General features: G+C 34.1%; 1 protein-coding gene across 3 annotated transcripts in view; it reads left to right on the plus strand.

Annotated features, from left to right (window-relative positions):
• LOC136043482 (ankyrin repeat and sterile alpha motif domain-containing protein 1B-like) overlaps positions 1 to 19,140 on the plus strand; it is a 118,219-nt gene extending 99,079 nt beyond the window's left edge. For all 3 annotated transcript variants that reach the window (XM_065728399.1, XM_065728409.1, XM_065728405.1), the window contains 4 exons: positions 1,086 to 1,376; positions 7,743 to 7,904; positions 15,978 to 16,118; positions 18,690 to 19,140. In XM_065728399.1, the coding sequence (XP_065584471.1) occupies positions 1,086 to 1,376; positions 7,743 to 7,904; positions 15,978 to 16,118; positions 18,690 to 18,905 (810 nt within the window). In that variant the 3' untranslated portion in view covers positions 18,906 to 19,140. The remainder of the gene's footprint in view (positions 1 to 1,085; positions 1,377 to 7,742; positions 7,905 to 15,977; positions 16,119 to 18,689) is intronic.
• The last annotated feature ends 1,130 nt before the right edge of the window (positions 19,141 to 20,270 follow it).

The raw sequence follows: 20,270 nt of genomic DNA on the forward strand, positions 1-20,270 counted from the left end.
GCTAATTGAATCCAAGCACAGAGAAAGGATTTTCGGATATTCACCGGTGAATGTCGACATTAACCAGATTTCGGACATTCACGGTAATATCTAACATTAAGCCCAGTAACAAAATATTTGTCATGTCAGTTCTGTGTATTGGAGGACTTGAGGGTTTTTACCTGTGTTTTAAGACCACTTACAATTCAGAAAATATTTTTTAGTTTTTAGATGAAATAGTTTTTCACTTGCATTTTTGCAACTAATAGACGAGTCAAGGTAATACGCTCCTTTCTTGTAATATGTCTTGAAGGATAAGAGTGAAAGTTTAACCCCCCAAAAAACATTATAATTTATTTGGGCGAACCTGTTCCCCTCCTGTATTCTTCTTTACTGTTTCCATTGGATGCTTGTATGGGATCCAAGATTATTTCAGGGGAGAACAACCACGGTTTAAACAGGGCGACTTGCTCTATATCATTTACCTCTGAAGGTGTCATAAGATTTTAGCCTTATTTAGATTCTTGGCTGCATTTTATCGATATTTCATTCATAATTATTAACTGTTAGTCTCTATCTATTTTTTTTATCATATTTTTAATCTTATGATCCGTCCCTCTTAGTAGGCCTAAAAAGTAATGCCTCGAAATAGTGTATCTTTTTATCTTCCCAGGGCCTGAGGGTTGAAAAGCTTAAGATGAGATAACTAAGAGGCTGCCAGAAGAGACATTAAGGAAATCATTTATTAATGAAAAATGTTTTTTTTAATAAAAAAAAAGATTTTTTTAACTGCAGGTAAGGAGCGACATTGAAACTTAAAACGAACAGAAATTATTCCGTATATGAAAGGGGTTGTCTCCTCTTCAATGCCTCGCTCTTTACGCTAAAGTTTTTTTATCGTTTTAAAAAGTATAGTTGTGACAAAAAGTCAAACTTTAGCGTAAAGAGCGGGGCGTTGAGAAGGGGACAACCCCTCTCATATACAGAATAATTTCTGTTTGTTTAAGTTTTAATGTCGCTTCTTACTTGCTGTTAAAAAACTTGTATTTTTGTTTAATAAGACTAAAAAGTAATGCTTTGAAATAGTGCATCTTTTATCTTCCCAGGGCCTGAGTGTTGAAAAGCTTAAAGATGAGATAATCAAGAGGCTGCCAGAAGAGACATCAAGGAAATCTTTTGGCACCTTGGGAAAAAACACTTTGGGGAAAAGGAAAAACCGTCCGGCTCCACTGCCACCGGTCGATCCTGGGAAAAAGGATCGTGAAAACCTGAATATAGATGAGCTATCTATACGTGGTCCAAAGGATCTGTTAATTGGGTTTTCGGCTCAAGGAATCTCAGAATGGAAACATTCAGTGTCTTCGATTGTAAAAGGAGAACCGCAGTATCTAGTTGAGGTAAAATATGGTTCTTGAATCTTTTATCACATTTAAGATTGTACAGTTTTTCTAGACAATTTTATTTTAGCTATCAGATTATAAAGAGTACGTCGTCGTAACCTGGATGAATGATTACTGTTCATATTTTCTATGTAGAACAACCATGAGCACCACCAAGAATGTTCCCAAGGATGAGGAAAGGTGCTACTAAGATTTTTTTTTTTTACCAAGATTTAAATGGGATTATTTCTCATTTTCTTATTTTTGTTCATTTTAATAGGAATCTGCCTCCTCCGGTATGAAATCGCTGTTCATACTCTTTAAGCTAAAAGCAGCAAATTTTTTGTCCCAATCATGCTGGATGCTATCTACGTCCTCTTATGAAATAAACAACCCTCATACAGGTAGATAAAAGCCCACCAGAAGAATTCTTTCTCTCTTATTAACGTTTTGGAAACACAACGTTTGTTTTGGGGTCTAACACGAGCTGATTGACAGTATAGGAAAAAACTCGCTCTAAAAATAAGTCAGAAAATCGTTCGGTTATTACTTCAGCTAGCGTCACAACCCCTCTCAATTTTTGTACTTCATTTTCATAGTTTACGTCAAATTCGCATTTCTGTTATGCAAATAAAAACGATAGCTGTGATCCCTGCAGGAAGGGCGTAATCTGCAATGGGACAGGATGGGCAGCAATATCAACCCCCTACACACACACTCTCTCAGACTCAAGTCCCCCTTCCCGGTGAAATTTAGCGTCTTCAAAAGCTTGTCAAAACTAAAATAGGCCTACGTAATTCAAACATCTACAGAAACAGATCAGTTTTCTCTAGTATACCTTCGTGGGTCATTACGGCTCATTTTTTACTTGGTCGTCTTCAGTTGACTTGACAAAATTTGAGGCAACTTTGTCCCCTCCCTCCCTGGGTTTTGACTAAATTACGTCCCTGCCCTGCAGCGGCAAGTTTGTGACTGAAGGAACTTTCATGACCAATACCCTGTCAAAATATAAACCTGCCCATCTTATTACTTCTGACACAAGGTTGTAACAAAATAAACCCACTTACCGTAGATAACTGGTCTTAGACTCTATCGATATTGGAAGCTATTGACTGACTTCATTTTCCACTGTTTCCTGCATGGTATCGTTATTTCGATGGCCATTGGGGGGGGGGGGCAATTCTTATTACACATCTATAACAAAAACTTTACACAAATATAAGTGGGGATTCACCTCAAGGAAGCAGCCTTTTAATATGCGTTTTTTTTTCTTGTAATTTTATTCTTCTTAAATGAAGCAAGGTTGTTGTTTCGGTTTTTTGGGTCGATTTAGTACTTCGAAAGTTAAAGTACTCAAATGACAAAAAAAAGTCAAAACGGGATGCGCCTCTTTGTGTCAAGCATGGTAAAGTTTTGCTTTGGCCACATTGTTCAACATCATTCTGAAAAACGAACTCTCGCACGAAAAAAGAAATCCCTAAAAGACACTTCCCAAACAGGTTCAATCTGCCTCGGGTCATTTCTGAGCCCTTTCCTATCGTGCCCCGCTTTGCTGCTTTATCTTCAGATACGAAAAAGCTTTTGTCCCCTACATTTCGGAAAATAAATAACTAAATATTCAAGTAGCGTCTTCTTTTTTAATTTGCCTATATTTCACTATATATATTTATTTATATATATATATATATATATATATATATATATATATATATATATATATATATATATATATATATATATATATATATATATATATATATATATATATATATATATATATATATATGCCATAATTTGTCAGAAGCTGGATTGTGATATCTTAAAAAGGGAGTTATGCACAACTAATGTTTGCGAAAAGGTAAATTTAGAGGATGAGAATTTAATTGACAAGACTGAAGAAATACTTTTTAAAAATTTTAATATTAAAATAAATGACAATGATAAAAAGTTCCCTTTCCTATATTGGACTGTAAAATTTCATAAGAATCCCCCTAAACCACGGTTTATTGCTGGAGCAGCTAAATTTCCAACCCGCATTGCTGCTACTGACCTCTCTTTAATTTAAAGGAAATTGTAAATAAACTTAAAACGTATTGTTCTGGTATTAAAAAGTTTTCGAATTTTAATCCATATTGGAGTGTTAATAATTCACTGCAGGTGATAACAATGGTGATAACAGGTGAGTCTTTAACAATGGTTTCAACTAAAAGAATTGAGTCTTTCGATTTTGCGACAATGTATACTAATTTATCACTTAATATAGTGTTAGATAATTTAAAAACTGTTATCAAGAAATCTTTCCTTTTATCTAGTAAAAGGTTCTTAAAAATAGACACTTATAATAAAAAAGCTATATGGACAAATTGCTTTAATACCACAGTTAACTTGAGATGTTACAGCTTGGATATGATTTTTGAGTTATTAGAATTTGTTTTATACAATTCTTATATAAGATTTGGTGGTGATTTATACAAGCAAATCGTGGGAATTCCCATGGGGGGGAATGCCAGCCCATTTATAGCTGACTTGTTTTTAAGTCAACTAGAATATAAATATGTGTTGGATAAGAATAATCCAAATAATTTAAAACATGTTTTGTCAAATAATAAAAGATATTTCGATGATATTTTGGTCTTAAATTGTAAGGATTTCATTGATATTTCTAAAAATATATATCCATCAGAGTTTACTCTTGAACCTAGTCATGGCGCTGGTCATGAAGATCATTTCTTAGATTTAAATGTTAATATTTGTGATAATAATAAATTAAGTTTTAAAATGTATAATAAAACAGATGATTTTGATTTTGAAGTGATTAGTTTCCCATTCCCTGAAAGTAATATACACACAAATATCACATATTCTGCGTTTTTCTCACAGTTACTTCGTTATGCAAGGATTTGTAGTAATTATATTGATTTTAAAAATAGATGTAAAATCTTAAGCCAAAAATTGATATCAAGAGGTTTTTCTGCAAATAAATTAACTTGGCAATTTAAAAAATTTAGTTTTCATTATAACGAACTTTTAAATAAATATCAAAAGAATTATCTGGAAATACTTAAAAAAATTTTCAACTAATTTCGGAGGTTCGACAAATGATGATGCAGCGCCATTTATTTTGAATTGTGTTTCTAATAGAGCGGATTTTTAAAAAAGAATAGCCAGATGAATTCTATAATTGTTTAGTTCATTAATCTTTTTTTTTTCAATGTTTTAATACTTGTGATTTGGTAAATTTTATCATATTTAGTTTACCTATTGTTGCTAAAAAGAGGGATATATTAACAGGATAAGCTTGTTTTGGTGTTACTTGGTTGTTTTACATTTGCTGTTTTTTTTTTTTTTTTTTTCATAGGCATGTATTTTGGGGGTGATACCTGACACGGGGATGCCATGGATATTCTGTGGTAGCCACAACACTTGGCTGGGTAGAGAATTTAAAGTGGTGAAACCCTATAGGCCAGTGTATTCTCCCGATGAGCCCTTGTGTTGGGTTGTTGCCTCTGAATTATTTGTCTTTATTATTTTTTCTATTGTTTGGTAAATGACGACTTATACTTATTGACGACATGACTGCCTGTCCATGGATTATTCTTTATGGTTGATTGTGTTTGGCTATGCTGTTTGACCTATGTGATTGTTTGGATGAGTAGGGTTAAGGCCTCATTCAAGTGCTGGTCTATATTAATCACTAATTTAGGAAAACAGTCTTCCTTTTCTCCTTCTGTCTCTTTTTTTTATGTGTTTGTGCTGTTGCATTGGTGATTTCTCTTTTCATGATATATATATATATATATATATATATATATATATATATATATATATATATATATATATATATATATATATATATATATATATCACAATATATTAAGTTTTTTGTTTATTAGTTATTTTCACTAGTTTTACTTGTTTTTTAATCTTTTGACGTATTTTAATTAATGGTTTATTTTCCCTGTTTGTTATTTTTAATACTCAAATTCGAATTCGACCCGTTGGAGCTCGTGATAGACATCTTGTGAAATAAAAATCTTACCTTATCTATTCCATACTAACTCTTGACTGGCTACCTTAACTCTTGACAGGTTAATCAAAGAATTTATGCTTGAAAGTTGACCAATATTCAACTCAAGAAGTTAAGACAGACGTACATAATTGTCCCTGTGACCGTGCTTAATTTTGATGTTATCTAAGGTTTGACAATAATATGGTTCGGGATGATGCAGGCTTTACCAACTAATGTCTTGCCATTTAAAGTTTTCCATTTTGTGTTAAAGTTTGACGTTAAAATCAAGGGAAAATGTTAAACGTCAAAACCTCATACCGTCAGCCTGAGCTAGCCTGACACTTATCATTCGTAATTTTAACTTTTTACTCCACAAATAAAACTTGAACGTTATCCTGGTATCTGAGGAAATCACATGGTTCAATTAACCACTAAACATAATTTGTTAATGTATGCTATAAAAAGCTTTGTTTGTTTGTCGGTTTGTTTGCTATTCATTCCTAAAGGTACTCACCAGTTTAGGCGAAACGTGGTAAGTGTCAACCTCTCTGGTAGGGAAAACTCAATATTGGGGGAGGGGGCTAGTATAATATTGTGCGTATTGTTGAAAGTGTTTGTAGCAGACATGATCCTATCTGACAAAATCAGGCTGGGGGACTATGGAATGTAGAGGCCTACCCCAGCCTGAGCCCTCCCCTATTGCATACGTTTTTTGTTCGTTTTCAGTTATAAAGAAGAGGATTCGTTTTCAGTTATAAATGATGATCAATTTAATATACCACATTTAATGAAAAGCATCATTTGACAAAAATAAATGATATTTTTCATTTGTCCTTGACTGCTACAGCGAATAATTGATTTATTTTCAACATTCGATACAAAATGGCTAGAATCATAAGTATTGCTTTGTCAGAAAAGTTTAGTAGGTTGTACTTGCTGTTTTGTGTATACAGAATATTCGCTGGAAGCTGTTTATGTAGAGTTAGTGGTACTGAGCGGGTCCAAAAAGAGGTTGTAAAATTTACTACCTCTTTGAAAAATCTAAATGTAAAAAAAAAGCTACCCAGATACCCAAGATTGTAACATTTATTATTTTGGATGTGCGATTCTGTGTTTTTTCTATGCTTGCTATTAGCACAAGTTTATTTTAATTTTGTTTACTGTGTGTCCAGGATAGCCAGAAAACTATAATATCGTGTCAGTTATTAAGCTATGTGACAAATATTATTTTTTTAAAAAGAGCATTTAATCTAAGACTTTTAAAAAGGATGAGGGAATTTTGATCTTAAGGACTTAATTTTCAAGTTCCTATGCAAGCCAAAAGAAGTATTGTATTTTTCAAAAACTAATAGCTTGTATCGTAAACGAGGTGGACTTCTGGAAGTCGGAACATACTAATTGATCCAGTGGGTTTAGTATATGGGATTGAAATATCAATCTTGATTTCTACTTTATTTCATTAAAGAGTATCTGTTGGTCTCTTCAAATGAAGGCAAAGCTAGTGTTTAACCTTGGGCAATATCTCGTACGCCATCGTGTAAGTAAATGTTTGTTGTATCATCAATAAAGGCAACAGATCTTGCCTTCTCTGGATTTTTCTTTTGTTGAATTTTTATGACTTTATTTCTCATTTTTTATTTTCCACTATCTTTCTTTTCTCATTTCTTTTATTTCTATCTTTCTTCATTATTCATGCAACTGTTATTGTTATTTGCTTGGAAAACCCTTTGTACAAAACAAAAAATGGAGCTAAGAAAATAAAAAGAAACAGTGCATATCTCACAATATTACAAACCAACAAAGACAGAGATAGTAATAAATATAAAACTTTATCTTTAAAAAAAGGAAAAAGAAAACAGCCAACAAACAACCTAACTGAGTTACTTAGTTAGTATCATAGCTCAAGGATGATTTAACCGCAATAATCGGACATTGTAAACAGATGCTGATTTTATTACTGATATAATAGGATCTAATTTGTATATTATCGATAATATTTTTATTATATTTTTTATAATCTAATTATAATTGATATTACAGATTATAGTAAGCTCGTTTTATTTGCAAACATGTATATATTCGTTTCCGAAAATATACTAAAAAAGAAATATTTTCGCGTCGAGACTAGGTAGACGAAAATATGGCTTTCATTTTCCGTAAATCCACGATAAACTGAAATTATCATCTTCTAAAACTTATCTTTTGGAAATTAAGAAACGTCGTTGCCCTCGTTTTTAGGGTGATTTAGAAAACAAGGAATTACTTGTGAATGACAAAGTTTTCTAGGATTAACTTTAAATCATAAGTGAAAGTGACAGAACTTAAATATTTCTTGTCTGAATTGTGAATTAACTTTTGGTATTTATTGTTTCTAGTATTTGGGTACAACACGTCTGATTGAGTTAAAAGGTACAGAATCAACGAAGTGCTCAATAGAAAAGTTGAAGAAAAAATATGCAAATAAAAAGGACACCTCGAGAATGGTTTTGTTAAAAGTCTCTATTCAAGGAGTTAGTTTTTCACACCCTGACTATGAGGTTAGTCTATTTTATAATTAAATTTTGGAAACCATACCATTGCCGATAATTTTTTTTTTTTTTTTAGCATTTGAGCACTTCTGTGAAGACCACAGTATCAGAAAAATTGTCCATAAAACCCTATTTCATACCTTTCTGTCCTACAGAGCCCTTTTCCTTGGACATGAATAGCCAAATCTTATGTTAGGATCTTGAGGAGCCAAAATATATGTGGCGCAGTGGTCTCTGAAACCCTATCCCCTTCCCTGGAAGTATTTTCAGTTACGAAGTTTTTTTGCTCTGACAGATTAAACAACAAGCTGAACAATGGAGAAATTTTTATAAGACAGTGGAATATAATTTTAAATGAATAGTTTGGCCGTATGTCCAAGGGCCGTCCTCAGCACAACACAAGCAGAAATATAAAAGAGGAAACATTAAAATGCCAAAACTATAGCTGTTTATAAGTTTTAAAAATAATTTTTTGTTTTAAAGGTCGCATTTTAATGTAAATTGCTCTTTTATATTTTTGTTTGTGTTGTACTGAGGATGGTCGTTGGACATCGGGCCGAAATATTCATTTAAAGTTGTATTCCATTGTCTTATAAAAATTTTCGTATTGTTTTACTTATTATATATGATTGAAAAACAGTGTGGTCTTCGTCGCTCTTTACAGAGAATCTCAATAATCTGCAAATTTCTACACAGAAATTTAGTGACACTTCTTGAGGAAATTATACCCTATTAAACGCCAAAGCATTGTACTGGACTCCGACTGATGGATATTTCTTCTGGCTTTTGAGTTTTTTGGGCTGATAACCTCTTCCTTGCTAAGTTGTTTATTATGGGTTGCCTCCCCATTGTAGTACAATATTTATAGGCATGAATATATAATGAGTCAGAGGTACTAGGCTCGAGATTGCTCGTATAGGTTCTAAGCCAGCACAAAAATAAAGGCGTACTTCTGTAGTCTGTCCGGGATTTTCTTGTACTACTGAAACTCTAGTTAGTCGAGTCAAGAGGGGGGGGTAAGGGAGAACTGAGAGAAAGCTCCTTTAAACTCGATTTTTGGGCACTCGAACTTTTTTAAATAATAAACGACTCATTTCTAATTATAGCTATGTATTTAGTTATTTTGTTGTATTAATTGTAGGTATCAATAGCTATTTAATTTATTCTTTTGTTCTCCACACAGCTTAGATATCAATACAGTTATGAAAACTCCTATCTTGCCCCTAAGAAGTTTTTGGTACAGAGCTCTAAACTTGGCGCCTCCTCCAAGCCCGCGCTCCGACGCGTAGATCGTACTACAATACCATAGGCGGGAACGCATCTGGTATCTAAGCTGTGAATTACTCTGACTTTTAGATTCAGACTGCCAGTTTCCTGTCTCCAGCCGCTAGCATCTCTACCGCGCAACGTGTTCCAAAAATAAATCGGTTTTTCATAACTGTATTGGTATCTAAGCTCTGGTTCTCCAGTTCTACCTACGCAATTATATTGTGATCCCATTTTTCTAATTATGGACATTGCCTCCACTTCTGTCTCCAGGCCAGTTGATCTGATTCTCTACCTCCTTTCTAACCTCAATGCATCTGGTCAAAGAATGCTAGTCAAGCCTAAAAGCTCAATCTTATCCCAATACCACCGGTCTTGTCTTTTGGTTCTGACTCAATGCCTCAATATGTGCTGTGGTGCCAAAAATTGTTCCGCCAATGCAATGGCGGATCCAGGTGGGGGAAGCGCCCCCTTCCTAACATAGTGGTGGTTTTGGGGGTAATATCATGTTGCAATATTAAATATCATATTTTTCGTAGAGGGTTAACAGTTTTTCACGTTTTTATGGCGGGGTGGTTTCTATAACTTACTGTTTTTTGTATCAATATTTTTGCATCATTTTAACTTCCACAGATTTATTAGAACTTTAACCCTCAGCAGATTTTAGATTAAATTGATGACCAACCTACCTACGGCGTATAATCGTTGAGATTTCCCTTAGATTGCTTTCTTTATTTTTTAAATTTCTAATTATATTTCTTTGTTCGCAAGTTTATCGGAGTAAAATATCCCCCCCCCCCCGCTAAAAAATCATCGATCCGCCCCTGCGCCAATGACGGGCTAGAGAAAAGGAATTACTAGGTTAATCTTAAAAATACCTCGATGGGAAACATAACAACTACAAATGGACTCCTACCAATGTGGTTTGTTCATTTTGTCGTGAAAAATAGTAAATTTCTTGGGAGGCTCCAGCTTTAAGGCTTAGGTTCTTTTTTATTTTTTGTCCAAAGTATCTGTTTTTACTTTTGAAACGTCTGTCTTTAATTTTAAAAGACACTAATACATTTTGAAATATGGGAAAGGAAAATACTGAACCAGGATAAACAAATGATTAAAAAAATGAGAAAATTGCTAAATAAATCTACTGTTAACGTGATTAAAGAAAAAGACAAAATTACTAAAAACTCACTTAGATATTAAGATCTAAAGATCATCCAACATTACAAAAAATGATTGGCGTAGTTTTTTAGATAAAGTAGAAGAAAGGGTTTATTTTCATCAATATGTCAACAGACTTTACTGACCTTTTTTTTTAATTGCAATCGACAGCAACATTTTTAAAGAATTAGACAATATTACCTTAATGTACAGGTTTATCATACAAAACAAGATCTATAAGATCTAACCTCGATATAATATTTTAGATCTAAAAATTACATTTTCTTAAGACAGTAAGTCTATGGGACAGAAGGTATCCACTTTTCTTTCTTTGTCAATTTGAATCTATCGACTATCTTTTTTTCAACTGAAATTAAGGAGCAACATTAAAACTTAAAACGGACTTAAATAATACCATATATGAAAGGGATTGCCCCTACTCAATACCTCGCTTTTTACACTAAAGTTTTTAACACTTATAAAAAAAAGCTTCTTGTGACTAAACGGCCCTTGTTTTTCAGAAGTCATTCTTAAAAAATTGACGCAGAAGGTCAAAATTTACTGTAAAAAGCGAGATATTGGGAGGGGGCACTCCCCTCATGTAGTGACTAATTTCCGTTCGCAAATCTTGTAATGTTGCTCCCTACTTTCATTTGAAAAAATTCTTCCATTTAATTTGTGATCGTTTTTCTAATAATACTGGCTCCCCCTCCATGAAAGAATGTCTCCCCCGTGGAAAATTCCTTCATGGAAAGGTCGTCCCGTGCAAAATACCATCCTCCCGACAATTCTCCTTGGATAATTCGGTCCTCACTGAAAATCCTCCCCCCGGAAAATTGGACGATTCTGCCTGAAAAGTTCTTCTTAGCATACTTTCATATGAAAAATGACTAATTTCTCATCGTTTTTCAACTCATGCTGGTCATCTCCCCCCCCCCCGCTCAAACGGATAGGTGCTCGCGCAGAAATTCTCCCATAGCGAATTCCTCTCGCAGAAAATTTTTTCATCGACAATTTGTCCCTCTGACCCCCCACCCCACTCACGCAAAAAAAATCCTGACAGCTCTGACCCTGCTGAAAATTTCCGCTGGTTAATAACCTCGGAACATTTAATTACAACATGTACAATTGAATCGGCAAAGAGAAAGTAAGAAAAACAAAAAAAATCTCGTATAGGAATTTTGGTAAATTCTCCTTCTTTCTGTGAATTTCCCCTCATCCAAAATTTTCCCAGTCTTCCCCCAAAAAGGTCGGTTTACTTCCCAATAACAAGTACTATACGAAAACAATGGGCAAATTTCATAACTTACAGCGATTTCCCCGTGTGCTGTGGGGGAGTCATGTTATCCCCAAAGGTGTAGTTATTGGACCTTCCAATTATGGTGAACAAAATAGCTATTTCAAAATTTTGATTGGACTACTTTGGGGAAAGTGTTTGTGGGGGGAGGGGGCTAGCTGCCCTCTAATCCATTAGGTCACTTCTAAGGAACACTAGAACTTGATTCGATGCAATCACCCCTGGAAAAAAAATAAACTCGTATCTGTTATCTTTCTTCCGGCAAAAAATGTAAAATTCCATATTTCTGCAGATTGGAGCATGAGACCTCTACAGCAGGGTTTTCTGATACGCTGACTGTGATGGTGCGATTTTCATCAAGATCCTTTAACTTTTCGCGGCTCTTTCCCCCTTTTTTCAAAAATCAGGCAAATTTTCTCAGGCTCGTAGCTTCTCATGCAAAACACTAAACTTAATGAATCTTACATATTTGGAATCAGCACAAAGTTTTTTAGAGATTGGGTTGCTATTGAGCCGAGCTGCTCCTTACCTATAGTTTGTTAATTTGAAATATTTGATGCCTTTCAGACGCTGAGCAAATCTAATTTTCAAATTTGAATGTTAAAGCTCTAGACTTAAACTCTAAAGTTGTAGATGCTGCTAGATCATCGTTAGATTGGTTATAACCAATGATTAGGAGATAGTCCTTGTCGTCCAACTGTCAAGGACCAAACGAAAGGTGGGTCGTCTCTAATTGGGGTGGGAGCATGTTGTAAGGAAATATTTAAAGTAAATGAGTACTTCCAGGGAAGGTGTAAAGAGAGAGAGGCTCTGAATAGATTGGAATGGTGGAGGGACCTGCGTAGCTGTGTTGGCCTCAGGTATCCTGGTGTTGCTGTAAGTTGTTGCTAGTATTAGGAACCTAGTGGTAGATTATGATCAGCATTAGATTGTGAGTATGAGTCAGATGTGAGAGAATTCTTTTCTGGGAAGCCAAATTTCAAGGAGAAGTACAGGCAATTGGTCCATATGGAATAATTTACATATAAAGTCCTACATTTTTGGAAGTTACCGAAAAAGGTGAATTGTACAAAAGATGTTAAGAAATTGTAAAAACTATGATATCTGTTGGCATATTTAATTTTTTGCTTCGATTGGGAATGTTCAAATTTGACTTCAATGTGCAATTCAAATTACTCACTTAATTTAAGACTACTGTATATAAATAGAATGAAACTGGTCGATCCTTTTTACTTTCTATGATTCAAACTCTACCGTTGTTATAAATCTATCTGTATGCTGAAACTCAACAAGTCTTTAACCGTAGGTGTGCTGAGGTCTGAAGATAGCGGAGGCGGGGTTTGTGGTGGTAACAGATGATTTGTTTTTGATAAGGTCAGAAACAAAAAGTGAAGTAATTTTTAAGTCTTTTTTTTACTAGTTGAAGGATATTTAGAATAACCTTAGGGAGCAGCTAATTTTACAATTTCAGTATTAGAGCACTTGATTTCTTCATTTTCCGTCAGATATTCAAAATTTAGTTAACATTAACATCTTCTCTTATGCAATGTTTGCTTGGATGAGAACATTTAGAACTGACCCAAAGAGTTATCAGAGGAAGGTAAGGGAGCACCATCCCCCCTCTTTCCCTCTGTAATATTCGGTAAAAATAAGTTTCTGTATTAAATGGATTATCGTTTTAAATCTGGATCTATAAATTTTCTGGATCTATTGTGATAAGTATGGTTTTTATTAGTATATTATTATTATATTATGTTATTATTATTATAACAGTATTTTCATTTTTTATTCTTTATTCTTTTTTAATTATTTTTGTTTTGTTTTTATATTCTTCCTTTTATATTATCACTTTGTATTTAATGTTTTTATTATATTATTACTTCTGGCAGCTACTTACCATGTTACCAAGCTGCCTAGGGCTAACCTAACTGCGCACGCTTGTCACCTGTCCCAGTCTGTTCAAACTCCTTCGTTCCATACTATGTGAAGCACTACAACGACAATATCCTCAAATCGAAGTGATAGCTCTTCATGTGTGTTCTTTATGTTGCGTCTTTTTTTGCGTTTTTCTTTTTTTTTGTTTGACGATACCCATGTTATTGCATTGTGATAAAGGGAAAGAATAAAGATTATTTATATTTAGATTATTTCTAACCAACCTAATTTTATTTTATTTTATCTAACCTATTTTATCCAACCTAACTAAGCACACTTCTCCTCCGCCCCAGTCTGTTCAAAGCTTCTTTTTTTAATCCCTCTCATAAAGTTCCAATTTCCTTGAAGCTTTCTATTGGGATAGGTATGATTTTAATTAGTATATTATTATTGTTATAATAGTATTTTCATTTTTTAGTCTTTATTCTTTTTTTAATTATTTTTGTTTTGTTTTTATATTCTTCCTTTTATATTATCACTGTGTATTTAATGTTTCTATTATACTATTGCTTCTGGTAGCCACCTACCATGTTACCAAGCTGCCTAGGCCTAACCTAACTGCACACGCCTCTCCCCTGCCCCCGTCTGTTCATAGCTTCTTTCTTTACTCCCTCTCTCCGGTAAAGAAAGAAGCTTTGCTTTCTCTCCGAATGACTAAGTTGTGCTAAGTTATGTTTTGTGCTAAACAACACAAGCTGAACAACAGCTCGTATAGATTGTGCATATTTAACAGTGATTGTGTGACAAGAAGTTTATAATTTGGTTTTAAGCCGAAACAGCTTATTTTGAGGCCATCTTTAAAGAATGTTTAAACGGCCTTGTTATTACTATTTAATTTATTTAGTTTTTTTAAGGACAAATTCATTTTGTTTTAAAAAATGTTTATTTTTAAAAGTTTCGAGGGTTCACAGTAAAAGCGTCTAATCTGTATTAAAAGAAGAAAAAACACCAAAGGGTTGCTTCTGCAACACATCAGTGAAGTCGACCGGAGATTACTGAAAAACTTTCACACCTGACATCATTTTTATAATATCCTAATAAGGGCTTACGCCAGATTTGGCTCTCACTCAATCGGACTATCTGTCTTGGCCTTTTCGACAAGTAGCCACCCAGAACTACTTGATTTTAATTCAATTATTGAATTCAGTTAATGATTTTGATTTAAAATCAAGTAGTTGTGGGCATCAAGTCATGGCTGATCGTAAAAAAGGCCAAAACAGATAGTCCGATTCAGTGAGAGACAAATCTGGTATAAGCCCTTATTAGGATTGTATAAAAATGATGTCAGTTCATTTGTTGATAGATAAGTCTAACTGTAATCCGTATCTATCTATACATCAGTGTTTCCTCAGGCAACAAAAATCTAGTTCTGTTTTATTTTGGGTGCTTCCTGGATTAGACATCTCGATTACTATCCGCAGTTTATTTTGCTTCTTTGAATTCCGTTGGTCTTGGACCTTTTTTTCCTTATTGTTTTTCTTTAGAATTACGAAAGGTTATGGTTGCGGATCGAGGATAGTTTCCTTCAAGATGTCCGTGTCCGGAAAGTTAAACAAATCCCAACAGATCTTTTCGATAATAGCTTCTTGTAGGTAGTAACTCCTATCGAAAAGAAAGCAATTTTACAGTTATTTTACACTTCGATAAGGAAATTTTAAATATGTTGAAGAGAAAGTATAGGTTTAAGCAGTCTTTCTGAAAAAACATGATCTTCAACGAAAAAAAAATTGCTTGTGCATTGTTTAATGTCATATGAATTTTTTTTGTCTGCATTCCAGAAACATTAGCAGTAACCAGAGCCTATGAGACGGTCTGATATCCTGTTTAGCTTGTAATCTTGGTTGTCTCATTATGCGGCAGGTTCCATTAAGCGTAACAGGACATAATCCTCTCGGCAAACCTAAAAACTCACGGCCTGAAAACTTTCACTTAGGAAACTTATCCCAGGTAAAGCTTGCCACTGGAAATTCAGCCTCAAAGTTTTTCGAAAAACTGTGTATATAGCAGGGAAGGGTGAGAGTTTTGTGCTTGCACCTTTACGAAAAATTTGGGATTTATAGAGATCTTCCAGTAATTTCTTCTATTAATCATACGCTTTACCCTTTTTTTTATTTAGTTTCCCAATTTCGGTGACACTAAGTGTGCCGTCTACACGAGTAGGGAGGGGCGGCACGGTTTTCGTAAAATCTCCAGAATTCTACGCAATTCAATATTTTTTCTCTTCTTTTTATTTTAAAATTTTCTCCCCCTCCCCAAAAACTTTGCTTTCCCCTCCCCCTTGTAATCGATTTTGCATGCGGGCCTTAGCTATAGGACGAAGCCTTAAAAACACGTACTTTTTTTCTTTCTTTTTTTAATTTGATTCAGCATATCACTACACTGTACTGTATTTTGATACTAAACTCAACTCATTCTTTTCTTTGTAGGAAGCGATCTGTGAGCATGCAATTCGAAATATCCATTGTGCCTGTCAAGACGCAGATGACATGACTCATTTTGCTTATATTACCGAGGACAGACGAGGATCTGGTGATCATTTTTGTCAAGTTTTCAGAGCAGCGACATTGGTAAGTTTAGTTCATATTAGATGCATCAGTATAGATGTATTTATAGCCCATTGATTAGTATTGCCCCTTTAATTGTTCATAGGGATATATTTATTTAGTTAAGGAGATATGTACACTCTAATTTTTAGGATTTTCCTCTTTTAAATCTCCAAAGGAAAACTCTATGCAAAAAAGATAAGTCTTAGTTTCATTTTGACATTGTGATATACAAGTCTGAAAAGTAAGGTGGATATATTTATTTAGTTAAGGAGATATGTACACTCTAATTTTTAGGATTTTCCTCTTTTAAATCTCCAAAGGAAAACTCTATGCAAAAAAGATAAGTCTTAGTTTCATTTTGACATTGTGATATACAAGTCTGAAAAGTAAGGTGCACCCCATTCATCAGCCCATGACAAAATTTTTCCCTTTTATACCGTGTATTGTTTGCGCCAAGGTTCTTGGTTATATGTTAATCGATTTGATTCTGTTGTCCAAGAAAATTATAATTTCACCTGACCATAAGTCTAATGCGATGTTAGAGGACTGTTGCTGTAAACGGTCTAAACGCTTATTTTGGGAAAATCTGAAGGGACAATTTTTCTGGTTATGTTCAACTTTAGTCGTGAATCTTAAGCTGTTCTGAAGACTATCATCTATCGTTTTTTTATGATTAGGGCAGATTAGGCAGTTGTGGGAAACTTTCTCGGGATGTTCCTGAGGTTAGCAGGCAAAGCCAACGCTCATATCATCTGATTCTTAAAGCCGAAAACCTGAAAAATAGGAGAAACATTCATGATCGTACCCAATGATAAAACTTCTTGATTCAAAAACGAGCAGAAATTGATTAAAAAAAGAACTGTCAACAAATAATTTTTTCAAAGAAATGTACAAAGATATATTAATCTTTAGACGAGGAGAAATAAGGTCTTGTAACAATTCAAACTTAAAACAACCAAAAAAAAACTATCAAAGAATAAATGAAACCCAAGACGAACTAAAATCAGACTTGAAGATAACAGATACTGATATAGATGAATAAATAAATCTTAAAACGAGTGAAAATTAAGTTGAATAGTCAAATCAAACTTGAAACGAACAAAATTTACTACAAACAGGTATTATAAGCATTTTTTTTTATTTGTAACATAAAAAAAAAGTAAAATGAAATCTTGAGTTGCTGATATTTTGTGGAATTGCTTTTATTATTTGTAATATATTCAGTTTATTTTCGTTAGTTTTTTTTTAAGTCTACGTGATTAGCAGAGTGATTTATTTTTCTTTATTTTCTCTTATTTTCGATCCCGATCGGATCCAGTGTCATTCGGGGAAGTTAGAGGGGCGACCGGAAATCTTGGAAAACGCTTAGAGTGGAGAGATCAGGACAAAACTTGGCGGGAAGAATAATCACAGGCCCTAGATATGTAATTGACGTAACCGGACCGGATCCGCTCTCTTTGGAGGAGCTGGGGGACCTAATTCGGTAATTTGGAAAAATTAGAAAAAAACGAGGTACTTTTAACTTACGAACGGGTGATTGGATCCTAATGAAATTTGATATTTAGAAGAACCTCGTGTCTCAGAGCTCTTATTTTAAATCCTCGCCGGATCCTTTGACAATGGGGGGAGTTGGAGGAGGAAAACTGAAATCTTGGAAAACGCTTAGAGTGGAGAGATCGTGATGATACTCGGTGGGAAGAATAAGCTCAAGTTCTAGATACGTCATTGACATAACCAGACCGGATTGAATCTCTTTGGGGGAGTTGGTGGGGGAGGTTGGTTAATTTGGACAATTTAGAAAAAATGAGGTATTTGTAACTTACGAACAGGTGATCAGATCTTAATGAAATTTGATATTTACAAGGATCTTGTGCTTTGGATCTCTTATTTTGAATCCTGACCAGATCTGGGGACATTTGGGCAAGTTGGAGGGGGAAACCAGAAATCTTGGAAAACGTGAAAAATGAGGTATCTTTATCTTACGAATGGGTGATTAGGTCTTAATGAAACTTGATATATAGAAAGATCTTACGTTTCAGATGCTCTATTTTCAATTCGAAATGGATCCGGGGTCATGGGGGGTTGGAGGGAGAAAATAGAAATCTTGGAAAACGCTCAGAGTAGAAAGATCGTGATGAAACTTGATGGGAAGAATAAGCACGAGTTCTAGATACGTGATTGACATAATTTGATTGGATCTGCTCTCTTTGGGGGAGTTGGAGGGGGATTCAAGGCTGAAGGGAGAGGAAAAATTAGAAAAAATGAAGTATTTTTGACTTACGAGTGGGTGATCGGATCTTAATGAATTTTGATATTTAGAAGGACCTTATGTCTCAGAGCTCTTGTTTCGAATCCCGAACGGCATTAAGCCTCCTTTTAAATCAATTTATTGATTCTTAGAATTTTGCTAGAGCTCATGCCATATAAGACCTTGGCTCTTCTGACCTCGTCACAAGTGCCATATGAGCTCTTAGCTCTTTTTTTTCTTTTTTCTTTTTTATTAAGTTAGACTCGCTTCACGAGCTGGGTTACCTGTTGGTTGTTTAATCGTTGGTCATAATGGTGTTTCTAGTAAAAAAAAAATATTTTCAGGAAATAGCAACTGAAATAATAATGACTCTCGGACAAGCTTTTGAAGTTGCATTCCAACTTGCTCTGAAGGATGGGAAGATCCGTTGTCACCTGAGGTCAAAATCAGTTCATGAGATCTCGCAGTATTCAACCTATCGAGGCCATGAACGATCACAATCAGATAATATTTTAATAGCGACAAGCTTAAGGCCTACAACAAACATTGAATATGTTTAAAATTACTCCACGGTACTTTAGTTTTTTTAAGCATTATCGTGATCTTTTTTTTTCTTTTTATTATATGTAGCATCCAATTCATCATTCCTTCCAATGCTATCTTTGATGTTTATTTGTTTTTCTCTTGTAAATTGTCTGTTGATATGAAGTTAGTTTTTAATTTTGTCACTTTATCTTAAAAGGAAATTGTGTGGTTTTGAATTTGGAAATATAATTTGGAAACAACCGGATTAAATTATATCCTGATAAAAGAGAAACTTCTCTAATATCTTTTAAATATCATGCTATCCTGTATGTAACCCAAATAAACATCTACGCTCCCCACAAAAAAAAAATTATTTTACGTTCTCGCACTTCGCAAAAAATATTTGTCAAAATTTTGCACGAATGAGGGTACATCTGACACAAAACTGGTAAAATGTGTATTATATAAAATTCGTGGACAAGTTTTGAGACTATGATATTTTCAGCAGAACTGTAAGCACACATTTTTCTGGAATCTGTCGAAGTCCGTTTTTTATTTTCACTAATGTTGCAGAGAAAGCAATGTCTTCGGTTTTTTCTTTCTGCCAATCCGCCAAACCTGGGAAGTAACTCCTGTTTTCATTTCAAATTAGATTGGTATTTTTTCTTCTCTTTTTCAGAAACTGCCATTAGCTTTGAGCTTTTTTTTACTGTAAAAATGTAGTGTAAAATGATAAATTGAACCTCTTTATGTAAATACAAGTGCAGTCAGCAGATCGGCAAACCCTATTTTGTGTTATTTCTTTCAAAATATGTCATATTTACCTTTTTCTTTATTTGTTGTCTATTAGATGTTACTTTCTTCAACAATTAACTTCTGTAACAATCCCTGGCTAAACACTTTTGAGGTAGAAATGGGTTGATTTGCAATGTATTGGTTTACATTATTCTATTAATTGAGGCCTCTTTCTAAAATATAAAATGTTTTGATTATACAGGGATAGAGACCCCTTGGAGCTATTGCTGGCGCATAGGGGGTCGAAACGACGTGTCAGTTGGTGGGTCTTTTTTAAAGTTACAAGTAACAACCTTGTTGCCACACCTAGGCAGGGATCAAATCCTTGCCCTGTATTGCCAAGAAAAGCACCAATACACTGTTGTACCACAAGACAAATATAGGAGGGTCAACTATATTATTTGAGACTCCCATGTTTCCCTATGATGATGATGATGATGATGATAAATTCATTCCAATTTGCAGGACAAAAAAAGATTGTCTTAAATGGAGTATAAAATAATACGAAAAGGAAAAAAGAAAACAAACAAGAAAGCAAGAAAAAACAGTAAATCCACGTTAGCCTAAATACACAAACCAATAAATCCACATTAACTAAATATAGA

This window comes from Artemia franciscana, chromosome 2, assembly GCF_032884065.1.
Source record: "Artemia franciscana chromosome 2, ASM3288406v1, whole genome shotgun sequence".
Lineage (NCBI taxonomy): Eukaryota > Metazoa > Arthropoda > Branchiopoda > Anostraca > Artemiidae > Artemia > Artemia franciscana.